The 26,676-nt window shown below is 48.5% G+C and overlaps 1 protein-coding gene and 1 long non-coding RNA gene across 12 annotated transcripts in view; both read right to left on the bottom strand.

Annotated features, from left to right (window-relative positions):
- Nucleotides 1-15,345, bottom strand: part of PRRC2B (proline rich coiled-coil 2B) — a 46,675-nt gene extending 31,330 nt beyond the window's left edge. For 8 of the 10 annotated variants that reach the window (XM_051636379.1, XM_051636384.1, XM_051636383.1 and 5 more), the window contains exons 1-4: nt 15,218-15,345; nt 2,088-2,255; nt 976-1,153; nt 658-760 (exon numbers count right to left, since the gene is read on the bottom strand). In XM_051636379.1, coding sequence (XP_051492339.1) covers nt 658-760; nt 976-1,153; nt 2,088-2,202 — 396 coding nt within the window. In that variant the 5' untranslated portion in view covers nt 2,203-2,255; nt 15,218-15,345. Of the gene's footprint in view, nt 1-657; nt 761-975; nt 1,154-2,087; nt 2,256-15,175 lie in introns of all 10 variants that reach the window. The other 2 variants (XM_051636381.1, XM_051636382.1) reach the window with 2 other exon arrangements.
- A 1,105-nt stretch (nt 15,346-16,450) lies between these two features.
- On the bottom strand, nt 16,451-25,276 carry LOC127392675 (uncharacterized). Of its 2 annotated transcripts, none has more exons than XR_007891315.1 (6): nt 25,107-25,276; nt 24,886-25,023; nt 22,416-22,601; nt 18,778-18,844; nt 17,792-18,052; nt 16,451-17,699 (listed from the first exon to the last, which is right to left on the bottom strand). It is a non-coding gene; the product is annotated as an uncharacterized LOC127392675 (long non-coding RNA). The 2 variants fall into 2 exon arrangements; XR_007891314.1 differs by having other exon boundaries at nt 22,416-22,519; nt 25,107-25,271.
- Nucleotides 25,277-26,676: the final 1,400 nt, after the last annotated feature.

The following is a 26,676-nucleotide window of genomic DNA, read 5'->3' as shown; positions in this document are numbered from 1 at the left end:
GATTTGATCCATGCTACACCTCAGCTTGAAGGCTACCCTACTTTCTCATACTTTAACCACTCTTCTCCTCTTCGAAACATTAACTCCTGTCCGGATTTTCCTGAGCCTCAAAGGCTGGGATTTTTTTTTTTAAACTATCAGTGTGAAATGTGCAGTACAGAGGGTCCAGGGTCCCTACACTCTCTGGGGAAGCTTTCTTCCTTGCCAGTAGCTTCTTCAGGTCCTGACACTGACTACTTCTCTCACATCACCAGATCTCTTCTTATCAAGTCTCATCAGGCTGGAAACAAGAGCTGGATCTGTTGTCACCACACTTGATTCTTGAATTAGTCCCAAAGTAAAATAGTTTAGAAGTGCTAACCAGCCATCCCACATTCCAGCCATTCTTTCTAGATGAAGCTAGACTTTCTTTCTGAACACACTGGAAAGGTAGAGAGGTAATATGCACAAAACTCTTAACTGCAGCACAGCATTCCTGGGACACAGTAACTTGGAGTCACAAATTCTACAAGAATTGATTATACAGGACCTGTTCTGTAAATTACAGCCTGCTGATTCCTACTTGTGCAAAGCAACAAAGACAACTAAGAGAAAACTCTCAGGCTGACTGGGGGCAGGGGAGGCAGGGTGGCAGTCATGGAGGCTGCTTGCACCTACCTCCTGACTGATTGACTGTGTCGGCTTCTGTAAATTGGAGACAGATTTCTGCAAACCCTGCTGCGGCAGCGACTCCTGCAGCTGTGCAGCCGTCACACTGGAACTGAGAAGAGACAGCAGAGGTGAGATCAAAGGGGAGGGGAGGCAAGATAACAAAATCAAATCTGGCAATAGAGCAGCTGCTAAAAGATCAAGCTATCATTGGCTCTACAATGGCATGGACAACAGAGACCTGACCACTGTCAGGTCCAACACACAGCACAGCGATGCACAACTGCTGCTGCCTGACAACACCTGGCAAAGGGCACTTGTACCTACCTCTTTTGGTCTGGCTGATCCTGCTTGTTTGCCCATCCTGTACCGTCCTTCGGTACTATGATGATGTTGGGGTCGTTTCCTTTGTTCTCAGACTTCAAGCTAGGCAAGTTTGCAGGAGGTGGCATGCGCCGGGCAGCAGCAACTTTCCCAAGACTCTGTAAGCCATGTCTAGGAATAACTAGTGAGAAATGAACAATGTCAGATCCCAGAGGGCTATAACCTGCTAGTTAAGTAACCTTAATTAGCACACTGTGGCTGGGTGCAGTCCCAACAGAACTGTATGACAAGCAGCACCAGTGTTGCTATGTCAACATACAGGTCATTTCCCCCAGGAACAAGGGAAGCAGCTGCCTGGTGTGGCAGGTGGCTAACAGGCAGCCTCCTGACATGGTGGGATGGAGAGAGAAATGATCCTCCCTAACAGAAAATGCCCACAGTCCTTTATCTACCTGTGCAGATTCTCTTTCAGGTCACCAAGGAGAAGCAGCATTGCCCTTTCACAACTCTGGGAAATGGCCACTCAAGTCCACCTCTTAGCAGACAGGCTGGTAATTGAACCCAGGAGTCCTGAGGTCTAGATTTTCCAGCACTACCCATCAGATCACATTTATTAAGATGATATTTTGTTTTCTTTGGTTTTCTACTTCTACAATGAATGCAGAGCCAGTGCAGTGTTTCAATTTATTTTGACCCCACCATCAACTTTTGGTCACATCTCCACATCAGAGGCCTTCATTCCTTGCCTCTCACCTCACACAAGGTCTAACCAACCTAAGGCTCTTCAGTCAGCTTAACTGGCCTGTCTTGGCACAGCCTAAGGCCCTGGCCAACCTGACCACTTTGCAGCACAGACATAGGCTTAAAAAAAAAAAAAAGGGCCAACAGTCCCCCAGTTGTTTTGCCTTAATTTCTCTATAATAAGAGCAGCCAAAGAACTGCAGACATTCTCCTTGAAGTCCTAATGAAACACAGGCTTAGACACCAACACAAGCAGCTCTGCAACCCAGCTGCTTCTCACTGGGCATCCTACCCACGGGGCCAACAACCCAAATTAGCTCCACAACAGTGCTCTTGGAAGTCACCAAAAGGAGCTTTTTGAAGGCATTTCTTACCTGTAGTTCTGATAGCTTCTATTGACTTTCCTTTATACTTATCAAACAGGCTGAGAGTCGAGTACTTGCTTTTCCCATCCTTTCCCTTGGTTATTTGCCCCAAACGATCGGACATTGCGATGAAATGTCATCTAGTAAGGAAATTTCTCTGCGCCGCTCCCGATCTGCCTTTTAATGAAAGAGAACCAGGGAAACCCCATCAAACAGATTATTTAGCCACAAGTAAAAAGCAAAACACACCCAACTGCTAGAACTGCGGGTATCCAGTGAGCAGACACATGAAGTTACAAGGTTTTAACCCCCTCCTCTTTAGTCATAAGAAGTTTGTGGGATTTAAGATTCATCAACTGAATGAAAAGACCTGCAGGAATACACTTCTCACAGCATGATTTTTTTTTTTCCCCTGCCACTCTAGTGCTGAAAGAGGTGAGCCTCCTTAAGCATGAGAAGAGAGGTGGTCACCACAGTCCTTGCTTTCTAAGAATAAAGCTAACAATAAGCAGCTATGCACAAGGATACCTGAATGACTGAAAACCACTGTCATTCAGAAAACCACACTGGAATTTATCAGTTTCCCACTGAAGCACTGGTAGCCAGGGTTTGTAATGTTTAGGATTATGGTTCCACACTGGCCACAGTTAATGACTCGTGCCAGTAATTAATGCCTTGAAAGCATCACTTGAAGGCAACAGTTATTTCTTCAAATTCCCCTTTTCCCATCTGCTGGCCCTAAGAGTTCTGGGGTCCAAAAAACTGCTCAAATGAAACACGTTCAGAATCTTGACTTATGAATCCTGAAACCCTTTATAAAAATAAAAAAATAATATTCCTCTTTTGCTGCCATCTTCAACACCATCCTTAGCTATAAATATGCTTTTCACAATGGATGTGGTTTGCTAATTTTTTCCTCTGATCTTTGCTGGCACAACATGCTGTGATTAACACCTCTCATGTAGGCGGTCTCTGTACTTTCACTTTTTCTAGCTCTTGGAGCCTAGGATAAGGAATGCACACACTGTAGGCCAACAGTCATGTCAGACATGAAATTATGTTTGCTTTCAGTGGACATTTCTTTCATTTTTTCAACGATAATTCTCAGTTCTACATTGTCTCAAATCTAGGAGGCTAATCTAACCTTTTCACACATAAATGGGATTTCCAGATTTCTTGTTGTAAAGACACTACTTTAAGCTTAAAACTGCCAGCAGTTTTATTATACTATATGTTTATGTATCACCTTAGTGTTGCAAGTCTGTCTGAGCAACAAAAAGGTGAGTGTGTGTGTATATTCAAACACACACACATATATATATCTCTATCTATCTATATATCTATATATCAGACCTTCCCACCCTTCACCCATTCTGAAACTCATCCAGCTAAAAGCACATTTCAAACACAGTCAGGAATCAAATCTTTCTGAAAGAAACTGTACTACCAGCGGCCACAACATCCATGACCTTATCAAACATGGTTTCCAGGTAAGAGGATTAGTCCGTCACAACAAAATAAACAGAGGCCACAAACATGTTGGATACAACCAGTTTGAGGATGTACTGCCATCTGCACCTAGTCAAGCCAAGCCCATCTAAAGACTGCTGTCAGGGGGCAAGTATCTGACCAGTAAACCTGGACCACCACATGGGGCTTATGGAGGCAACAGAGCTGGCTGACATTCTGCCTTGTCCTGCAAGAGTAGCAAACAAATCTTTGGCTCCAGTCTGGTTGGGTCTTTGCTCAGATGATCACCATGTGCCGAAGAAAACAAAAGTTCCTCCCTCACTTGCCCATTTCCACTGTATTTTATTAGTAGGACAGAAATGAAAGAGAAAGGAAGAAAAAAAAAACTGATTAGCACAAACTTGGCAGGGATGTAGAAGACAGACTAAGAACAATGACCTGTTTGATCTGGCAGAGTTGTGGGGAGCCCCAGACGAGAGCAAACAGCTGCCACACACCAGCCCTCAGCTGTGCTAGCACAAGCACAGCCCTCTGCTTGCACAGGTATATTGAGCCCTGCAGAGGGAACCATGTCAAGCCTGTATCAACCTCACACAATCCTAAGCAATAAAATCCACTTTTAGGTTTAAAAAAACCCAAACAGACAAAATTAGTAGGCACTAAGAAGAAAAAAAAAACACACACACACAACAAAAACCAAAACAAAAACAAGCCCTACAATACCAGGTTCAGGGCTTAGCTGGTTAACAGAAAACCCCCAAGTTCCTGAAAGTCAGCAAACAGCACGCAGGGTAACGCTGCCAAAGAGAAACCCTGACAACCAGTTATGTAACTGGGTCTCAGCTGCCTCTTCATTACATCTGATATCATTAAAAGGACGCGGGAGGAATAAACAACCACTTCAGAGCAGAGGAGATGGGGACATGTCAGGATAAAGCCCCTTGTCAAACTTTCTGGGACAGCCACAACTGTTGGCTGGATACGCAAAATTTACTTCGAACTCCTTCAATGCTTTGAAACTGAAAAACGTAAACCACAGCTTTGTCTCCGTGTTACCTGTGGGCTCCAAAGGGGAGAACAAGTCCATGGAGAGGTGAGGCAACTTCCACACAGTCACTGTGCAAAGAGCTGTGGAGGCATCAAGCCCCCTCGGAGCCATCCCACAAGCAGGGGCTTGGTGCCTGCCTGCCCTGACAGCAGCCAGCTGCAGATCTGAGCTAGTCCATGGGTGAAGTGACCAGAGGGGTCACTCAGCACCCAAAGCACTTCAGAAAGGTCACCAAGCCTCCCAAGGTTGCCGCAACACTGAACTCTTTTCTCACCATGCAGTCAAGCACGGAATCCAGGCAGGGATCATCAAGGCCTTCCAGTCTTGCAGAATGAAGCCATTTCTGATAAAAATCAAGCCTACCAGCCTGCATGCTTCGTATTAGGTGGGCTAGAACCAGGAAGCACATGCTGACCAATGCTGACAACTGAAAACTGACAGTCTTGGTAAGCCTCTGACTTGTGCTCAGGGTCCCCAGGTCTAATAGCTGGCCCCAGAGAATTATCCCGTTACCGAGAATCAAAAAATCAATCACCAGCATTTGCACAAGGTTTCTCTCTGGGTTTATAGAGATCTTTGGGGGAAGGTTTGTGATCAGTTTTAGCGTGGAGCTTAGCTCTTCCATTTCTCAGGACTAGCAAGGTCTCCTGTAATATCCAGGAACAGCACCAGAGTGCAAAATACTGAGTGTCTCAGAGGCACCAGAAAATACTGCAGTATGACCAGTTACATCAGGGGCCCTAGGGTACAATAACTGCACCAGAACCGCTTCCTGGGCAGAGAGCTTCACTAGCCAGGAGTCCTGCTGTCCACGTGTGGGTATTGACCCTAACTGCCTGTTAAAAGTGCTATGTTAAAATCCAGAGCAACAGTAACATGTCAAGTGCCAGAGCACACAAGTCTCGGAGCTACAGCTGGGATCTGCAGAGCATAGGAAGACTACCCTGCAAAAAAAGAGCCAAATGGAAACCTTGAGTTGCCAGCACTAATGACAACTGGAAACCCCTGAGCTGAAAACAGAGTGGAAAGGTGAGACTCCTGACAAACGGAATTGTCATAGAATCATGGAATGGTTTGGTTTGGAAGGGACCTTAGAGATCACCTAGTTCCAACCACCCTGCCATGAGCAGGAACATCTCCCACTAGACCAGTTTACTCCAAGCCTCATCCACAAAAGACTCATCCACAAGAGCTTTGTCTGCAAAGCTCTTTGTAAATCTATGGATGAAGGAGGCTGTGCTGCTGTTTTATTCACAAGACTTCAATGGAGCTTGAATACCTGGAAGTTAGCCAGCCTTAACTAAGCAGGGCAAATAGACTTATAAAAGGTAACACACACACTAAAAGGAATCACTTCAGCTACACACACACCACTGAGCTCTGAACTGAGCACAACCACTGGGGCAAAGGACCAGAGACCACTGCAGACCTTCACTCCTTTGCTCACTTCACAGCAGCAGTCATGAACACAAAACAAAGAAGATGGAAATTAGCAGTGAAAAGGCTTCTCTCCAGAAGCAGGGAGATTTTACCTGAAATTTTATACAAATTGGTCAGAAACTCACAGGTTGCAAAAGCAAAATAAGCAAGAAGTATTTAGAGTTGATGTTAAACTGAATTCTACTGTGGTTTCTAGCGTTACTGGTAACATGAAACCTTTTAAAAAACATAGTATAGTTTTACAGTAGATTAGTGATGTTTACTCTTATTTGAATACACAGTTAATTTTGCTGGTACTTTACATAGCCAAACATTTATCTATCAACAAGAAGATCCCACCACTTCTCCTGTAACACTGCCCACCAAGAATCACCTCTTTGTGAAATGATCACCACCTGCCTCAGCAATAAAATACACCACTGGCTGTCATTGGAAGAGTTTTGGTGACACAGTGTGACCAGCTGCCCTAGGGGTTTGGTGCCAGATGCAGTTAGATCCTGTAGAAGTTCTGCTTGGGCCAGGCAGGGATCATCGGCCTAAGCAGGGAGGACAGTATTCAGTTCCTAGGACAAACTGCTTAGTACAGAGAGGAGCAACAGGAGAACATCAACATTGAAGTACAAAGTAAGTAAGATCAATGAAGAGGAGCAGAGGCTGTAAAAAGAGTCCAGGCCACAATAAGCCATTTGCTGTCATTCTGTTGCACCGTTTCCAAAGGGAGCTGCCAAGATTTGTTGGTACACCTGAACAAAGGGCCTGTAGGGTCCTGCATGTGGCACCAAGGCTTGCCAGACAGGGAGAAGTCACCAGTCTGCAGTGCAGAGAAAAGACAGACATCCTGTAGCACAGACGGCTCCGGGCTCACAAGAGGAACCCTCCTTGCTTAGCTGAACAGGTATACTTGGCAGGTACTGGTTCTTTTATTTCTGCACAATTCCAGCTTTTCTCTGCATCTCCCATGAACCTCCTCTCCTTGTAAAACCAGGGAATGGGAGACCAAGATCACATCTCTCATGATTTACTGCAGAGGTATGCTGCTAGCTGAGTAATAGTGTAGGAGGCTGTCTGCCAAAAGACCTGCCCGCTGGCCAGCCCCATGACCAAGCCTCACAAACCCCGGGTTTGAGACATGCAGCAGAACCACAAAGAGGAAAGGCTGAGCCTTCTGGACAGTGTATCTGTCTCCAACTCTCTGGCATGGAGCTGTACAAGCAGAGATAAAACATGACAGCAGGGGGACCAGACAGGGCACGTCCTGTTAAGATGAACTGACCTCATGTTCTCAGCTCTGTCTTCACCAAGCTCACCTGGTGGCCCCTCTGATAAATGTACCACCTGGGTGGGAATCGCAACTACTGTTACAGAACCACTGCACAGTTCTAGAGAAGACAGCTCTCCACAATCTCAGGTTTGGCAGGTGAAATAAAAAGTCTCACCTCTCTGCTAAACAGCTTTCCCAGAGCTGGGAAGGCTGGCAGCAGAGACTGGCAGCTAGAAATGGTCGATTTGTAGTGTACTGTAAAATAGACACGGCAGACTGGAGTCTAGAGAAGAACTCAACTGTATTTACACAAAAACAGTGAGTTCTGTGGTCCTTTCTGTAAGGGCTGGTCAGACAATGCCACACCCTGAAAAGAAGCCCTGACCTACAGTAACTGAGGATATAGACAAAGATAAGATTACTTCATCCTGACTATGCAAGACTATGGCATGGAAAAAAAAAAATCCAGCCAGAAAACTGGTCCACAGCCCACAGAAAGTACTTACAAGACCCTGTGCTCATGAAAATCCCCCTTGTTTTCAAGCAGCAGAAAACCCAAGGTGTGCAGCAAATAATTTTCTTGAAAGGAGTGTCTACCTACAGCGGCCCTCCAGAGAAATGGAGCCTGTTTTCTGCCCATCTATCCCATCATGCTGTAACCCCTCAGTGTCAGCTTGTCAGGAAGGAGTAACTGTACTTCTAATGCAAGAGGAAGCACTGCAGGACTTTAATTCCCCTCAGAATCAGGAACTCATTACTGCAGGGAGGCAGCAAGCTATCTGACAAAGCACCAACTACCAACATCACACTCACTGCCCTCTCATCCAGGTGTTAAATGAGACAAGCCCCAGCACAAACTGACTCCGATGCCCCTATCTATAAACCTTGCCAGGCTCAGAAACCCTGACTTGCTGTAGACATTTCTGCAGCAAGAGACAACACAAGTAAAGGAGTGTGTTACTTTGCTGCTTCACATTTCAGAGGCAAAATCCACAGAGAATAGAGCAGCTCAGTTCATCAAGAACCACCTGTGGCTTCAACAAATCCAGTCCCCAACCGAAGCGACCAAGTGATCCCCACGAGCTGCCTGCACAAAGGAAGGCTCATAGTCAAATGCAAATCTTTACCCTTAAAGAGTTGTAGTTAAGCTCTGGCTCCTCCAAAATCAAGGCCCAGAGCTACCTACAGCCTCCAAAGAGATTCTGCCTTCCACTTTGCCCTGCTCAGGTTCAGAAAGCTCCTGGCAACATTCAGCTGAACTGTAACATAAACTGGGCATTTAGGTATCTGAGCAACAACAACAGCCTGAATAGCTGGTAGGGATCTCCTGACAGGTAACAGGGCTGGTACTATCAGCCCTATTTCACAGGCTGGGTAACCAAGGCACAGAACCAGTCTGCTCGAGTAACAATGTAGGCAGTGCTAGATATCCCAGAGCTCAGCTTTCTGCCTCAGCCACCCAAACCTGCACTGCCAGGACCTCAAAGAAAATGTACCTCTTTATCTCCAAGGAGCAAGTTGTAAAGATGAATCAAACAAGGAGGGAATGGATTGCAGCAGCATCTGCTGTATCTAGAACAACCTCTTCTAGTGGAAGAAGCTGTCCACTGATGACCAAAGTGGACCCAGTTCTGCTCAGGCCATCACACCAGGTCGCAGGACAGACAGTTCAAGGCCAAGATGTTTCCATCACTAACAACTAAACCAAACACCTCTGCATTTTAAGGTCGTGAAATTCCCTTAGTCCTGACACCTCTGCTACCCAGACTTTCAAGTCACAAAAGTAATGATACATACATAACTGAGGTCAGATACAGCAAGAGTGGCACAGGTGAAATGCCCGTGCTATCAGCTCCAGAATCTAGATATATGCCCCCAGGTTGTTAGAAGCAGCTCACCTTCGAGAGCCCTGCACAGCCAGGGCAAGGACAAGTGGAAGGATGACAATCACCTAATGCCAGAGAACAGATGCATTCTGAGGCACAACCACAAAAATTCTTCCACTGAAGTCACAAACATTTCACAAATCTTTTACCTGGTCCCAAGCTCAGCAATTTACTCCATCCCTCAGCAGTGAACATCAGTTTTATTGCAATCAGGCAGAGAGGAAATCAGAGATGTCACAGCTGCAACAGATGAAAATCAGAGCAAAGCAGGCAGTCTTGAGGGTTAACAGTTCCTTTTTCAGGAAGAGATACAGCTCTCTCCACACAAATGCCATCAGCTCTTGACTAAGCTGCTCTGTTTTCTATGCAGGCTCAGGAAAGGTCACACTGGAACGGACAGGTGGGTGTTCCTTGGGCCAATGAGCCTCACTATCAGATGTGGGCTTCCGTAACACCTCTCTGCACTCTCAGGCTGCAGGGCCTCAACTCCCACTCAGGTTATGCACAAAAGGTTATATTTATAAAGAGAAAGACTGGAGATAAAACCCAATTATATTGATCAGCAGGCAGTAAGTGATGATCCCTCACTAGACACACAGGGAGAGGTTCCTGTACACCTTTTCTGAGCAGATCCCCCAAGTTCTGTTCCTCCCCAAGGCACTGATGGGAGCTCCTCTGGCAGGCAGCTTTACAGCCAGACAGCCCAGCACCAACACACACTGCAGGGTACAAAGCTGCCCTGGCAAGAGATTAATAGATCTTTCTCTATCAGATTTTTCCAATTTCCCACAGCCATCAAGACTGATGCAGCCGGTTCAAAGCATTAATAAGATTACAAGCACTTCAGATAAGCCTGCAGTTCATAATCACTGCAGATACCGAAGCATCCAAGGAAGTATTCCTCCAGGTTCCCCAATTATAACAACACTAGGGCAATGCATTATGTCATAGCAACCCTTCTTACAGGAACCCTACTCACAGGAGCTATCTGTGCTACAGATTAATTCCTAATGGGAAACTGATGGGAAAAGGACATGGGTACAAAGGGGTAAGGTACCATTACATGCAGTGTGGTTGAGTACTCTGAAGGCAGGAGCTTTAGGTAGCTTTTCTGGGGAGCTAGGCGACTCATACTGTGCATGGGACATCTGAACTAAGTGAAGGTGGACAGGAAGTGAAAACATTTCACAGATGCTTTCATTTACATAGATATTTGCAGCACGCAACTGACAAGGTGTGTAAGTGTCATCACTTCGAGATTCCAGACAGGAAAATGATACTGCAGAACTCTGCAGCTATGCTGAACGGCAGAGCAAGAAACAGACCCTTCATCTCCTACTTTCTGGGGCTGAAAACCACTCTCTGAGTCAGTGAGGCCAGGAACAGCACGAAGCCCTGTTCCAGAGGACTTTCTGGACACCTCCTAAATCAACCACCCCTTTAACTGTAACAGGATCACACGCATCACTAAAGGTACCGTTTTGCTCAGATGCAGAACAATAACATTGTAATAACACCCAGATCTCGTGAATCTGCTCCTAAATGATGATTTTTGCTGTCTAATTGCTAGGTGGGAGCTTGATTTCAGAAAGTTATTTCAGAAAAAGATAAAACCATACTTCACACAATTCCAGCCATGAAGCAGCATTTCTTGAGCATGTCCCTACTCCCCTGCCTGCCTCACAGCCTACTCCAAACTCTGAACAAGAACAGTCAAGGCTTTTGTACGGGCTCCCAACCCACATACAGGTAGGAAGAGCTGTAGAACCTACCCCACAGCAGAATTATTCCAAAAAATATCACTATAATCCCACACAGAGAGTGCCTGTGGGAGGCAAAGTCCCAGTGCAAGCTCTTTACATCTGTCTCTATTCATTCCTTGCAGCAACTTCACTACAATTCCTATCCAAAATGTCTCAACAGCTACCTAGGAAGGATTCCTCCACCAAGCCTGTTCCAAGAGGGTGCAACCTCGGCAAATACTATATAGTTTGCTCCTCTAACCTGCTGCTCACCTGAAATCCAAAGGCTAGTGAGGATGCTCCCAACCCTGTGGACATCTGAGGTACTACAGTCCAACAGAGTAGTCCTCTTGGCCAGATACTCGCAAGCCCTCACTTTCTTTCTGGTATTTTTCCTGTTTTTCTTCACAGGTAAGCCTACCTCACCTTCACCTTTCATTTTTGCAAGTTTTAAATCTGGCCTTTACCTCTTCCCTTTCACTCAAGGTGTGATTGTTTTTACCAGCCCTCCACAAATTAATTCCTGCAGTCTCTTGGTGAGCTCTTTGCCCCCTCCAGTGTAACAACACTTTCCTGGTAGTATTTGGAAACAAAATACATCACTGCACTTTGTAAGTACAAAGACCCCCTGCAGAACCGCACATACACCTTTTAACACCTCAAAAACACCTTCTATCCTCACTTTTGGGAGATGCTTTTCAGGCTACACCGTCTTGACTTTTCTAACGAAGCCACTTTATTTCAACAGTGAGAAAAATCGGTTCTGTGAGAGCTGCACTCCCCCCAACATTTACCTGACAGACTCACAATTGTATTTCTTCTGCTCCAAATGACAAACTAGTGATAAGGAGCTGTGAAATTATCGACCTATTAGTAGAATGAGTCAGTGCCACATGAAAAACAAAACCCATTTACAAGGCATGATTAGCTGAAGGGAGCAAGGCTTGATTACTGAGACAACACACTCACTGCCAAGCTGCAGAATAAATGAGGAATCTAGGAAAGAGGAGGGGGTTCACCAGCAAAATCCAACCCTTGGAACAAATCCTCTCCCCCTCCCCGACAGTTATCATCCAGTATTAAGTCAGTTTCTCCTGTTCATGTTGCTTCTATTCCTACAGACAGAAAATACACGATTAAAAATGGAAGTGCCACTACAGCAAAATCTCTTTGTAAGGACTATCATCATAGAAGAAAAAAATAAAACTGCTTGCTATTATTTTCAGTGCAGCAGCACTTAAGGTTAGCCCAGCTTGTCCTTAAGTATTTTCAATTACTCAGGTGAACACAATGAAGTCCTTGAGCAACCAACACTTTTGAGTCTTAAACAGGCAGGTAATTCTGTAATGAAGGCTGAGGCCAACTGTAAGCCAGACCAAACCATGGTCCTGATTTTCCCAGTTACATCTCAGGTGCCATATTCTGCAGGAGAGGAACCAGGTGCTTCCAAAAGCATCAGTACTACACAGACAAGGACTAAGCATGATTTGTCTTTACACCATCAACCAGCCAGATACCAGGACACTCTGCATCAGGCACAAGACAAATACAGACTCTAAAGCCACCTCCACTTTTAGAAGGAGGTTGTTCAAGTAAATTAGTCTTTGAAGTTAGGTTTCACACCAAGCTTTAATAAAAGGCTTTAATAAAGTGTCACTATCAAGTTAAATTATTTAATAAGAATTATTTAGGGACATTATTCATATTTATGAAAACAAAAATAATTCTAAACCCTGCATCTCCTCTCCAGCATTTGTGTGGACTATTTGCTTACTTTTGAAACTGCAGCCAGTTAGCCGAGTTTCACTGTTGGGCTCTCATGCACACACAGCAAAAGAAAAAAAACCCACAGTTCATCAAAAAAATGCACTAAATAAAAATTCTCAGAACTTAGAAAAAAACAACTTAGCAAGGCACCAGATAATAACTTCGGAAACCTACATAAAGTTTGTGGGTTTACTACTTTTTTTTTTTTTTAAAGGAAAGGTATCTGCTCAAATCATGTAGAAATGCATTTTCTTATAAGTGAAAACTGTAGAAAACTTTCTAAAATGTGTGACATCTGGTCTACTCAAGCCGTGTAGAAAAGCAGATCAGACCAAAAAACGAAAAAAAAGAATCCACTTATATTCAATGTGCATATCAAATTAAGGACAAAATAAAAATGCAGCTAGCAGCAGATATATTTCAACTGGCTTTTGGAAATGTGATTTTAAAAAAAAAACACAGCAAAATAAAAACACCCCCCTCCAAAACCTTCAGCAATCTCAAACAGTATTTGTGATTTGTCTGAGCATGATTTTCAATCAGAACTTTTTAACTGCAAAAAGAAAAGTACCAGCCCATTTCAAAGAGGTCACATAGGACAGGTCTTACTTATCATATCCCCAAAACAGACGCTGCTAACCAGGAAGAACCTCTTGGACAACAGTCCTGAAAGAAGTAGTATCTGGGGACCCCAGGTGCGCTCCTGATAAAACCCAGGCCCATTTACAATTCTTCATTTGAAGTGCAAAGTGCAGGTAGATATTCCAACTCTTCAGGCCAAAACAATCCTAAAACCATCACTTTCCATCCTCTAAATTCTGTATTCAGAACATGGTCTCAATCTGCCTCATCTCTACCTCTTCCATGTGACTTTACTCCCCAGTCCCTACCCTGGGAGCACTTTTAAATACCCCAGTGCCAACTGGATGTGGAAAAGGCAGGTGCAAAGTTAACATCCTTGCCAGTTTATATCTGAGAAATCTGCTCATCAGGAGCCGATTCTCCCAACTCAGGCTCTCCAAGGCAGGGTCCAGCTATTTATGCATCACTACAGGGCCCATTCCAGCAGAGGCTCCATTTGCATCTGCAAGACGACGTTTAACAGAAACAAAACTTCCACTATAACCCCCGATTTAGCTCTGGAAGGGGCGGGATGCCTTCCCCCTAAGCAGACACTGCTTATACTTAATTCCTGTTCCTAGAAAGAAACAAAACTACTAAAGTCCTAAACATTTATATTTATTATGTTATCACCCCGAGCACCAGTAACGTCAATATACAAATATTTGACGAGCCGATACTCAAAAGAGTAGCTCACGCTTTGCATGGTTCAGAAGACGGAAACAAAACAACTTTCCTAACAAACCCCACAAATGCCAGATCATGCAAACCACCTTCTCCAGTTTTAATTTCGGGGATCTGGGGGTTTTCGTCACCAGCCTAAGGGAAAAACCCTCCTGGTTCACAACCAACACTACTAAACAAACCACCCTCCCTCCTTCCCCCCCCCCCCAGCACATGTGTCCCAGGACCCGCAACAGGGTTTTCCCCCCAGCTTGCAGCACATCTGCTCCCACAAAGAGATTAAATACTGCTTGCCCCCCCCAAAAAAAAACAAAAAAAAAAACAACCCCACCTTTTCAAACGTACCCAACAAGCTCGCCCAGCAGCAAAGCGCACAAACTCCATCCTCGCTCCCCCGCACACCCCCCGCCGCATTTCAAGCTTTCGGCCTCAGCAACCCTTTTGTAGGCTCGGGCACAATAACAAACCGACCGAGCCTTCTGGATGCCACCCCCCCCCCTCGCCCCCCCACTCCTTGTTTTGCTGAGACACACATACACGTAGCGACAAAAATATCTTTGTGCCACACTCCGAGACGAGGAAGAAAAACAACCTGCCTTTGCGGCGGAGAGCCCCCCCCCACCCACACACACCCCCCACCCCGCTTTCCCTCGCCCCCAAGCCGGGCTGCAGCCCGGCCGGGGAGCTGGGCGGGGGTAGCTCCCCCCGCCGCACCCAGGGACCCCCACCCTGCAGGCCTCCCCCGGGGCCTGGGGGCAGGAGCCCGCACAACGGGCCCCAAGCCGGGGCGGCCCCCGCAAGGCCCTCACCGGGGGATGGGCCCGGGCAGGCCCCGCCGCTGCCTCTGGCGCCTCCATCCCCGCAGGGGGGGACGGGGAGACGCGGGTGGTCGCACAATAAACACAACACAACAGCCCAAGATGGGGGGACGGGGGGGGCGCCCCCACAACCGTCCCAGCCCCTCCCCGCTACCAGGCCCCCGGCCCAGGGGAGCCGCCCGGGCTGCGCCGCCGCCTTCCCCAGCCCCCGCCGAGCCGTGCCCGGAGGCCGCGAGCTGCCGCAGCCCCTGGCTCCGGCTCCATTTTAGGGCTGCCATGTCCCACCTTCCCTCTCCCTCCCCCCTTCCTCCTCCTCTCCTCCTCCTCCCCCCCCCCCCCCCCACCCCGGGCCCCACTCACCGCCCCAAATATCCGCGGCCGCCGCCGGCCCCCGATACCCACCTGTGGTGGTGGTGGGGAGCCGGGAGTGCCTGGGGAGCCGGGTGCGGAGGGGCGATGGGCGCGGGGCGCGGCGGATGGCGGCGGATTGCGCGGCGGCGGGATGCGGGGCGATACGAGCTCTCGCTGCCTCTCCCTCCTCCTCCTCCTCCTCCCCCTCCTCCCCCGGCCCGGCCTGTCAATCCCGCGAGCGAGGGCGCCGCCGCCCTCCGCACAGCGCCGCCTGCAGGGCCCCGCCGGCAGCGCAGGGGCGGCCCGAGATGGAGGGAGGAGAAACTGGGGGGGGGGGGGGGGATGTGATGTGTGCTGGGGGGCTATGGGGGTGTGCGGGGGGGTTATGGGGGTGTGCTGGGGGGCTATGGCGGGTGTCTGTAGCCCCAGACCTGCTCTCTCCACCGCACAGATCCCGAGGAAGCGCCTGGGCGGCCCTCCGAGGGAGATTTTTTGCTCAGAGCCAAGCAGGGCGGGCTGAAGCCGGGGCAGCCTCCCGGGTCGCCCGCTCCCTCCCGCAGGCAGCAGGAGGAGCGGGGTGCACCGGAGCCACCACACGCACCCCGCGTCCTGCCGGCCCTCGAGCCGCCGGGCTGCAGCCCCCCGGTGCTGAAGCGGCCATGGCTGGGGGGTTCATCCCCCTGCAGCCGCCCCGACTCCTGCTGGGGAAGCCGCCTCCCAGGGGTACCGGGGGCTTTTCCCTCAAGTTTTTGGCTCCTTGCTGCGGTGACCCCGGTTCGGGCAAGGGCAGGGCCGTGGGGATTTCTGTCCAGCACCAGCTGGGCTAGAAAATAGCAGTGAATTCAGCCTTGCTTGGCTTCATGGGCAGTGGCTTCAAAGGCGACCTGGAGGAGCTGCCCCTTGCGAGGGCTTCAGAAACACCTTTTAATTTGTTCTCTCATTAATGGTGATTGAAATTCGCGCAGCAGAGCAAGGCCGTCGCTCCTGTCGCAAAAAAAAAACCTCTACCAAGCCATAAAATGGCTAACGAGGCAAATGTGATCCCTGCTCAGGCCCAGCAGAGCTTCAGGTTGACACGATGTGAGCAGCGTTTCTGGCAAGGCATTGGTACTGAAGATGGTGCAGAAGTTGCTATGAAGTGCAGTTCCTCTGCCCAGGGGATCTTTCATAGCTTGGGAGATGTGGTCTCCTGGCACATGGACCATTTTCCCTTTAATTCTCCTTCCCTGTCTTGTAACAAACTCCCATGGGTGTCAATCAGTGTGACGTTTTGTCATGAAAGGCAGGTATGCATGCATTTATTTCTTAGGGACTGTGCAGCAGTTTGCAATAATGGCACACATATCATATATGTATATATAAAATACGTATGTCCACATATATGTACTACATGAGGGACAAGCACCTGTGTATGTGCTGGCCTCTTGCAAGTGCACTGTAGCTTATTCATGGGTCACCAGTCATGTGCTGTCACCCTGGCATGTCCTTGCCCATGAAGGGAAGGTGGCTTTAGAGGGATTTTGCAGTACATTTCCCTGGCACGGGCAGCACTTGAGGAGGAGCAGTCCCCACCTCTCCCCAGGTTACAGGAAAAGCATAAGGCCTAGCACCTAGATCGCTGCTCATGAGGGGTATAATCTGATCTCAAACAGTATCGAGTAGTGCAGAGGGAGGAAATGCATGAACAGCTTTCTGGACCATATGTGATGTTCCTACAGTTGATCTGCACTGCTATGGAAGTTGCCAGGCACTGAGCTACCAAGAGACACCAGCGCCGCTGAAAACCATCATCTGGTTGTCAGATCCCCTCCTTTTCTGGATATCAAAGTATTACACTCTACTCCTGCCTCTTTGGTGTCTCATCTCATCTTTCTGCAGCATGTTTTTTCTGTCTAGACACAGCAGGCCAATGGCCTCTGCTTCTCTCCACAGAGCGACTTGTGTGCAGGAGCCCACCCTCCTTCCTGACATTGGGAAACTCCCACTCACACCAACTCAGGCAGCTGGGGTGTTAGTCTGGTGTGTTTAGTTTTTCTTTCTCCATTGGTCAGACAAGTACACACATGCACGCACACACAAACAGCTCTTCTAACTTGCTTCCTGCCCATACAAACCTCACTGCCCTCCATGAGAGAAGCTCCAGGCCAGCCAGATTTCTGAGGAGGGCCTCTGAATGCAGCTGCTGGTTTTCATATTCAGCCACCCTACTCTGCAGCACCATGCTGCTTCGCAGCCCGTGTCAGCTGAGGAGGAAGAAACTGGACCATTTTGTACAGCCTGCTCTTGATGCATAATAACAACAAGCACCCAGAGGCTTCAGGAGACCAGACAGTGTGGGATCCCCTCACTTTCAGTGACTCATGTAGCCACCTACAACCCAAACCATAGCAGGTGACTCATGCTTCTCCAGGTCAGTGTTGTGCACACCTGCTGCTGTAATAAGCAGTTCTCCAAAGGTCTCTTGTGCATCTCCAAGGCAACAATCCAAGGCCAAGGGAATAGATGTGCCAATTAAAGAAAAAACTAATGCAACCTGTTGTGGAGATCAAAAGGCCAGAGTAAACAAATTAAAGGCAATTCTACATTCATTACCAGATGTGTACACTGTAGCCCCCACAAACTTACAGCTTTTCCACCTGTGCCCAACAGTGTGCCAGGGCCAGCTCTACAAAGCTTTGCAAGTCTCTTGGCTCAGGGCTGCACTGGGGCTTGGCTTCTCTTCTCTGTTCAGAGCTGGGCACAATAATGAAAGGACATGGTCTGTCCCTACCACCAAAGGGAAGAGTGTGGCTCCACAACATCCTGGTCCATGGGGACATCGTCAAACCTTGGCATAAGGTGATGAATTCCTGTGCTGCTCTTCAGAAGACCTGCACCACCTTGCACCTGTCTGTATGAAGACCAAAACAACTGGTCTAAGATGAGAGCTGGTGGGATTAGACCTGCAAGAGGCTGTGAGGGAGGAGTGTCAACAGCAAGAAATGATTTGGGCAGAGATTGATAAACAGGTTTCACTTGGATGAAGTTCAGTGCACAGCTCTATACATGATCCATTCTATAAGGACTGCTCACCTACTCTGATTTTTTACCTCTTCCAGAGAGCTGGGCTAATTATCCCCTGGACAAGAGAGTCAAACTCTTTTGCTGCAGGAATAGTCCTGCTTCCTCTTCCCAGGATTAATTCCAAGTGAGAGCAGAAACCCTGCTGTGTGCTTCATCCTTCCACTAATGAAAAATCCTGTCAAATAGAAAATATCCATTGCAGAGGGCTAACAGCCCTAGTGCAGAATTTGCATCTACAGAAATGTCTTGTGGCCTAAGGCTTCCTAGAAATAATATAATTACTATTATATTCTACAGATTCCTCAAAAAGTTGTTCTGAATCTATAAATCCCTCAGCATGGCTTGCATCGTGCTGGGTGATTCACAGTGGAGGGGACTGAAGGCTAAATGCTCTTGTGCCCTTTTTGGATCACTTTGCTCAGCCTGCAGTGCAAGACAGAGCCTTACTGCCCTCACAGGCACTCACAAAACTCCAGAATCCCTTTGGAAAAAGCAAATGGACCCTGCTCTGTTCCCCATCCATCAGCACACACAAAATATGCATTTACCTTAACAGGTCAGGTCATGGTCCTTCTAGTTTTCCATTTAACTCAGACAGCAGCCCAAGGTCAGCTCCTGCAGAAGAAACACACAGTGGACAGCTGTAGAGTAACTTGTCCATGGGAGAACATGCCTCCTAATCCCATGAGGTAGGAGCTGGTTTATGCCCTAAAACATGAAAATCCAGTTGTCTCTCCTGCACTGACTTCTTTAGCTCATCTGAGACAGCTACAGGGAAATTGAAGTTGCAACAAAGTGAGCAGAGCCCTAGGACCCAAAATTTCATACATGAGAGGTGGGAGAGAAGACTTGAGTAGCTCTGACAGTTCTCTGTAATCCCATCTATGATGCTGTTTTATCCAAATACACGGAAATGTTTGAAAACTAGACCTCAAAAAGAGGTCTAATATAAAACATTTCATCCCTCTCTTATTTAAGACCTGATATCAATAGAGACGTTTTCATAAAGTTGTTTTTGAGAAGAGTAGAGAGGTGTTCTGATGAGAGGGGAAGCTGGAGCCTCTCACCTCTCTAGGCTGAAATAGAGTATGAAATACTGGGAATGGGGAAAGAATATGAAAACCCAGGAATCTTGGTCTCTACTCCAAACTGGGTTCAACATGATTAGGGAAAGCAAAGACTCCTAACACTGTGCTCACTCAAACTAACTGATGTCATGGTCCCCTCTGGCACCTGCTGGGAGTATCTGGTGTCACACAATGAAGTTAGGATAGCTCTGCTTTCAGAGCTGTTTGTAGAGTTTCTCAGGTTTTTCCCCAGTATTTGTGGAACAGCTGACCAGCTCACAGGGTGTCAAATCCACCTCTGGCCTCGAGATTGCTGAACCATGACACGTACAAAGATTTACCGTACAGGTGGGTGCAAAAAAATTAAGATGATCTCATTCTCACTCTTCACCAAATCAAGGCAAGACAAAGCCACCAACTCCAGTTCCTCCCTACTGCAGAAGAGACTGGGTGCCCCCAGCTGTGGTCTTCTTTGCTATTCTCCCCCCATTTTTTCTTTTACTCCCCCAATTTCCCAGGTGAAAGCAAATTCAAGTAGTTAGGTTGTTTTCCCCTTGTAGCTGCTGGATCAGGTAGAAGCTGTTCTTCCACTTGAATCCTTTGTGGCCCGTGGGAGTCAGGCTCTGGATAAAAATGATGCCATTGAAGCATTTATATTTGCCAGACTATTGTTTGTCCTTTTAAAGTCTGCAGACCCACACCATTCTTTGTGAGCAAATGCTGGCTGCCTGAAGGACAAACCAAAATGACTATTTAAGGCACTAAAAAAGGAAATCATTTAAAACAGAGCTGATTAAAAGGAAGAAACTATTCTTCCAATAAGATGTGAATTGCTTTCAGCTGGTTTTAGCACTCAGCTTTGCCTGCAATGAGAACCAAATACCAGTTGCCTGATACTGCAAGTATTTTGGAGGCACTTCAGCAGCCATGACTTCAGTTTTTCCTTGTGTGTAACTGCAAAACAAGACTACTGCTTCTGCTTGGTGATTTTTCCTTTGGCTGTGTTGTTCAGAAGCTAGCAAGGCTGTTCTTAGGGCAGCTTTTAAAGCCCAAACTCTGTCTTACTATGTCTGCTTTGAAGTCCTCACGCAGCCTTGGTTGCATAAATAGCAAAGAGGTTCAAGCAAAATCAAGCAGCACCATGCATCTTTCTCATAGTGTGACAGTTTGTGTTCTTCAGAAGACTTCCAAGATTGTTGGTGACATGCTGAGCCTTTAGCACACTCAGAAAAGAGGAGAAAATAGGGAGAGGGAGGTGCAAGTACTAAAGTTTTGCCAGGCAAAGACCTGTGTTTTCAATGCAACACTCTCTCCCAGAACACACAAACAGTGCCAGGAGCACCTGCTTTCCTAGTTAGCACCTTTGTTTGCTCTGTCAAAGCCCCTTTTCTCAAAGAAGTTAGAAAAAAAATTATATATAATTAAGACACAGCCGGGAATCCAGTTAGTTGATGGAGGGTCCTAGAAGGCATCTCTGAAAACACAAGGAGTATTTCTGAAAAAGGCAACACATGCCTGTGTGAGATCAACCTGTCTGACTTCTATGACAATTGATAAGCAGATCACTGGGTTACACAAATAGATCTCAGTCTTCTTCCATTCTAGAGCTGAAGATCATCAGTTGTCCTAAACAACACCAGAGCCAAACCTCTGCAGAGCTGATCTGGATATTTTAGCAACAAACCCCACTCTCCTCTGAAAATGCCATTTCATTCACTCTAGTCCTTCCAGTCATGAAAACCACAGCCTGCTTTGGCTCTGCCAAATATTTGAGGCTGGAGTCAGCCACAAGACCTGCACTGACAAAGAGGGAGAAGCCTCCCCAAAACGGAAAACAAGGATAGGCAAATCCATAGTTTCTTCAAATTCATGGAAGGAGCTTTATGGTACTTTAAAGTAATTGATTTTGCAATGCCTAACATGCAGGCCAGATTTAAACTAACACGTAATTTTGTTTCCTATCTTGAAGCCCTCATAATGACCACAGATGTGGCAGGAATGTCAGTTCATGGACACATTTGGGTTCATAGTTCCAGCCTTCAATCACGACCATCTGATTCCTCCTCTCCATGTGCTGTCAGCCAGCTGTTGTTTCACAGTTCAAAAATATCTCCCTTCACCCCGCCAAAGGGAACTATCAGCTGCTTCTGAGTGTGATGAAGCTGATGAGAATAAGTGATTTTGGTAGAAATGCAGCCCTTGCTGTAAGCAAACAGGCTTTGGCTGTCCCTGACTGGCAGGGCTTTTGATCTGCAATGGGATTAACTCAGCCCGGCCAGTGTGTGAATCCCACACGCGTGCAGAGACAGAAACAGGAACTTGTGCTGAACTGGGGCTGCAAGATCCACTTCCAGAGCCCCCAAGCAAAGGCCGTTGTTTGGAATGTCTCCAGAGCTGCAGGATTCTTGGAGAATTTATGAAATAATGCCCTGCTTTAGCAAGCAGTTTTTCCTCATTACTAGATTTGTCCCTTCTGTCTCGTGAGATCACACCGAGCGCCTTTTGAGCTCAGTCTCTCCTTTAATTATTAACACAATTCCTAAATATTTCAGTGGGTGCTCGGTGGCTCTGCTCAGGAAGACGCAGCCTCAGCCCCAAAAGATCCAGCTGCCAAAGGCCCTTCATTCCCCCTGCCCCGCTGGGGAGTCCTTCGGGAACAGCTGCAAGGCACGGGGTGCAACTTCCCACGGGGATTTCACGTGGCGCGGGGCACAACGCAGAGGGCACCGCTCCCCGCGGGAATAACGAGGGCACAGGAAATAACTCTGGCACAGGGAATAACGCGGGCACAGGGAATAACGCGGGCACAAGCTGTGACACTACTCGGGCATCCCTGCCCCGGGTGGCAGCAGCCCCGCGGTTCCCGGGATGCGGGATCCCGGGATGCGGGATCCCGGGATGCGGCGACGTCTTCCTGTGTCCCCACTAGAGGGAGCGACAAATCCAGCCTGGGAGCGGGCGGCGGGCGGGCTCCTGCCCGGGCTCCCCCATCCCCGGGCAGCCAACCCCCCCGGTCCCCGGGAGGCTCCCGAGGGCTGCGTCCTGCGGGCCGGGATCTGGCAGCTCGCAGCTCCCACCCCCGCATCGCCCCCGTGTTCGGGGGGCAGAGCTCAGCTTACCTGCTCAGCTTTCCTGCTGCCCCGTGTTCCAAGGCGTCGGGTAGATGCTCCGCCGGGTGAGAAGAGGATTTTGCCTGGTGTGGTGGAGTCAAACCCCTTCGCTGCTGCAGGGTCAAGATGGGGGGGGTGTGTGTTGGGATATGGGGGTGAGAAAGCTGGAGGGGCTGGGAAAAGAGGAGGAGAGCCCTGGGAGGGAAGTGAGGGAACAGAAGGAGATGAGAGCAACAGGGAGAGAAGGGATGGAACCACACGTGATGGAAACAGCCACATCGGTGATGGGAGCCCAAGTGGCCTGTCTAGGCACAGGAAGCAGAGCAAGGTGCTGGGGCAGCCCCGGGTAGAGGTGAGGAGGTTAGTGCTGCCCCTTCCCCAGCTCCAGCCCCCTTCCCCAGCTGTGCTGCCCATCAAGGGCAGTGACAATTCTGCACGCTGGGCTCAGAAAGAGAAACCCCCTCGTGGGTGGGGATGGGGTGTGGGGGCTGGTGAGAAGGAGCCCCTGACCTTGCCTGGGGTGTGCATCTCTCCTGGCCATGGAGGAGAGCCAGGCCCTGCCAGGGCTGGCAGGCACTGCAGCAGGAGCACAGCCAGGGGGTTATTAATAACCTGCTGAGTCAGGGGGGGCTCTTGGGTTTCAGGATCACAAGACACAGACACCGAGCAGCTCAGATGGATCTCCCCATTCCTACTTTTTACATTGACAGGGACAACTGCTGAGCTGGGTGGGGGCTGCAGCCAGAGCTGGGTGCCTCTGGGCCTCGCTGTATCTGCAGGGCAGCCCAGCCTCATCCTGATGGTCTCTGCACCCAGCAAGGATGGACGGAGGGCACTGGAGCTGCAAGATCCCCAAAACATGAGAGCTGCCCTACAGGAATTAAGCAAGGAGGGCTGGGGCAGGGGCATACAGCATTGGGCAGTTATGCCAGGATGTAACCACTATCCCAGCCCCATTCCCCATCAGCATAATCAAATCACATCATGAGGAGAAAAATTAGTCTCATAGGCTTTGTTGTCAGTCCTGCTTCCCTGTAGGGTCCTCTCTGTAACCCCCAAAAAGGCTGTGAGTGGGGCTGGTGTCCTGCTGCTGCCCGAAGGGATGGAGCCAAGGATCTTGTAAGATGCAAAGAGAATTTGGAGGACCTTGCAAACACAGATCGCAGTGCCTAAATGGCAAGAGTTTTGCAAGGAATGAAAAGCCTCAGGGGACACATCAGCTCTCCCAGAAAGCATGGTGTCCTATCCTTGCTGCCACAGGGTCACCTGCCTTTCCACTGAGGCACTTGGCATCATCACACAGCCAGGCTGAGGTCTGCTCTGGCATGGTGATTCCTTAAGCATCACTGTGGAAAAGCAGGCAGTGATGTGGAACAGATTAACTTTCAGATGCAGCAGCCCATGGTGGCAGCATGCATCGCCAACGTACAGTTTCTCTAGCAACTACCATGCAAGAGTGGCTGGGGCAGCAAAAGCCATCCCCAGATCTAAGCCTGGCCCTCAGTGGTGGTGCAGGGACCCCTTGCATGCACACAAGCACCCATTGCTCACTGGTCTGTGCACTGGGATCCAGACACTCACACCTGGAGCTCTTACCCACTGCTGTGGGGTTGATCCCACATGGTTTTGCCTGTTCCCCTTTTCCCCCTCCTACACCCTGGGTGCACTGTGCTGCCTATGAGGAGGGAGAGCACCCCAGCTTTTGTTGCAGCATGCTCTGTCCAGGCTGGCACCCAGCACCACCAGCTGTTTTTCCACCTAGGGCAGGACCAAAATAAGTCTGTCTTGCCCCTCCTCAGCAGCTGTCATGGACATCACACTGGTCTTCCCTGGCCCCTCTGCTGTCACGGTGCTCAAACCCCAGTGCCTGCAATCGCTGCTGCTGTAGCTGCCACTTGCAGTGGCTGAAATAAAGTGAAGTGCTGAAGCTCTGCTGGACTTCCATGTCCCTGGAGAGGTCTCATTTCATCATACCAGGCTGTCTGAGGAGCCGAGCCCCGTTCATTTCAATTAGCCCAATAGCTCTCAAATCCCATTTACCTTTGTGGATATATTAGCATCTCCCTGCTTCCCACACCAGGACAGATTAAAGGGTGAGCGAGGAACACTTGCCGTGCGATATCACACGCTGCCTGTTAACTCTTGCTGCTCCCTTTGCAGGGCCAATCCCCAGCAGTATATTTCCTGCAAGGAGTAAACTGAGACACAGATAAAGCTGTATCATGGGGACACAGTGATCCTTGAGGAGCAGGGAGCAGCCTGCAGCATTAACTCATAGATTAGTGAGAAACTCAGCCTATGCCTTTTGGTTTTAAACAAACACTTTAGGTTTTAGGTGATGCCTCTTTTTGGCAGATAAAAGATGGAAAAGCCCAGAAAGGCTGTAGTCCTGCAAGTCTCCTTTTTGACTAGGTGCCCCCTCCCAGGAGGACCTGTCCTGAGGTCCATATACCTCACTTGGATTTTAACAATCACTTACCATCGCAACACATTCCAGCTCTTAACTAAGCTCCTTGAGAAGGAAAGATAAGGTATCAGCTTTCCGGTTCATCTTGCCAGTCTGTCTGCAGCAGATAAGCATGTTGGGCAGCAGGAAAAAGGTTATCTAGAAAGGAAGCTGTGCAACGGCTGCTGTTATTGCAGGAGGCTTTGAAAAAAAAAAAAAGGAACCCCACCAGGATTCCCACAACCCATACAAACCCTTCCCAGCAGGACATGATTGATGGTTGGAGTCCAGTCGTGCCTTCCTCCCGGGGTGGGAGGCATCTTCCCATGTGGTGGAGGGGAGAGCTCCAGAGATGGTCCTGCTCTCCCAGGGAAGGTCACGATCCAAGGCAGGTGCCCAGAAACCTGCTGCTTTCCCTCTCTCACTCATCTCTCTGGCCCTGCTCCTGCTCTGAGGAACTGCAAAAGGAGTAAGGTTTAGTGTTCCTGCTGCCCCTTTAGCACATTTTGGAATGTTTTGGAGCTGAGGAGTCTGCAAGAGGGAACATTTTTCCTCCAAAAGGGGCACTTCTGTTCTGGGTTGCACATAGGGTCCCTGGAAACCAGCTGTGATCTCCCACTGATCACCAAGGAGCAAGAGTGGGACGGAGTTCCTGGCAATCTCCAGCATTTCTTAACCCAAGTATCACCTTCCTTTTTGGGATGGGAGAGGGGAAACAAGCCACATTGGGGGGGGGGATTTAATTTACAACCTAGTGAAAAACATGCCCTTCCTTTGGATGGCCACTTGTTACTTTATCTTATGGCTGGTGGTTTGTTTGCTTGTTTGCAGGTGCAGAAATGATGTATGTCATCTAAACAAACAAAAAACCCAAACAAAAATGCCCAGCCATTTCAGTCAAATTCACAACTCCCCCTTTTCTAACTTCTTGGGATCCCCCAGGAACAAAAGACCCCACATTGCAGCAACACTAGCTCAGGAAATGTCCTGAATTGGGGACTGCAGAACAATAACTGGAGCAGATCCTGCCAGGAAGTCCTCTGAATCTGCTCAGCCACCTTCTCCTCCCCTCTGGACCTGCCACCTCCCTCCTGCCTTCCCTCCCAAGACATCCTCCCTGCATCCCTCCACATGCTCCTTTATTTGCTGATTCCCATTAATCCATGTTTTATGGATTGCACTGGACACAAAAGCTATGCATTACCATGCTATCAATACACATCTTTAGGTTTAGAATTTAAAGCCAATAAGAGCTCCCTCACAGCCAGGAGAAGCAAACCATGACAAACCACTTGCAGCTCCAAGGTGCAAATCCCATCAGGGAGAGGGCATCAGAGCTGGGTGCTTCAAAGCTCCTCACACTGGACCTGCACCCAGATGTCAAAGGCTGATTCCTTCAGTATCAAGTGTATTCAGCTATTGCACAGCTCCTTGGCTGGAAGCAAACATCACCAAAGTGCTTTGGGCAAGTGGTTCACAAACATCCATCATTGTAGCTCTCAGCAGCTCTTCCCATGGCTCTTATTTTAATTAATCTCTGCAGGTCTGATTTTTCCAGTGCTGATGGTCTGGCACAAGGCTGCTGGTCCTTGGAGAAGTGAGAAAGTCAGAGAGGGTCCCATGGGTGTGGGTGTATTGGAGGGATGGGGACTCTGCAAGGACAGGCTGGTTTCTGGGGAGATGAAGCCAGCCTCACCTGTTAGAAATATGCAAGAAACACTTCAACTGGAAGAGATCCTTGTGCAATGCCAGGTCCCCAGACCCATCGCCATCCTCTGGAGAGGCTCAGAGTAACCACAGGGTAAGGGGATGAGCATCAGCATT

Source organism: Apus apus, chromosome 19, assembly GCF_020740795.1.
Source record: "Apus apus isolate bApuApu2 chromosome 19, bApuApu2.pri.cur, whole genome shotgun sequence".
Taxonomy (NCBI): Eukaryota; Metazoa; Chordata; class Aves; order Apodiformes; family Apodidae; genus Apus; species Apus apus.
The sequence above is the reverse complement of the archived record's forward strand: the minus strand, read 5'-3'. Positions and strand labels throughout refer to the sequence as shown.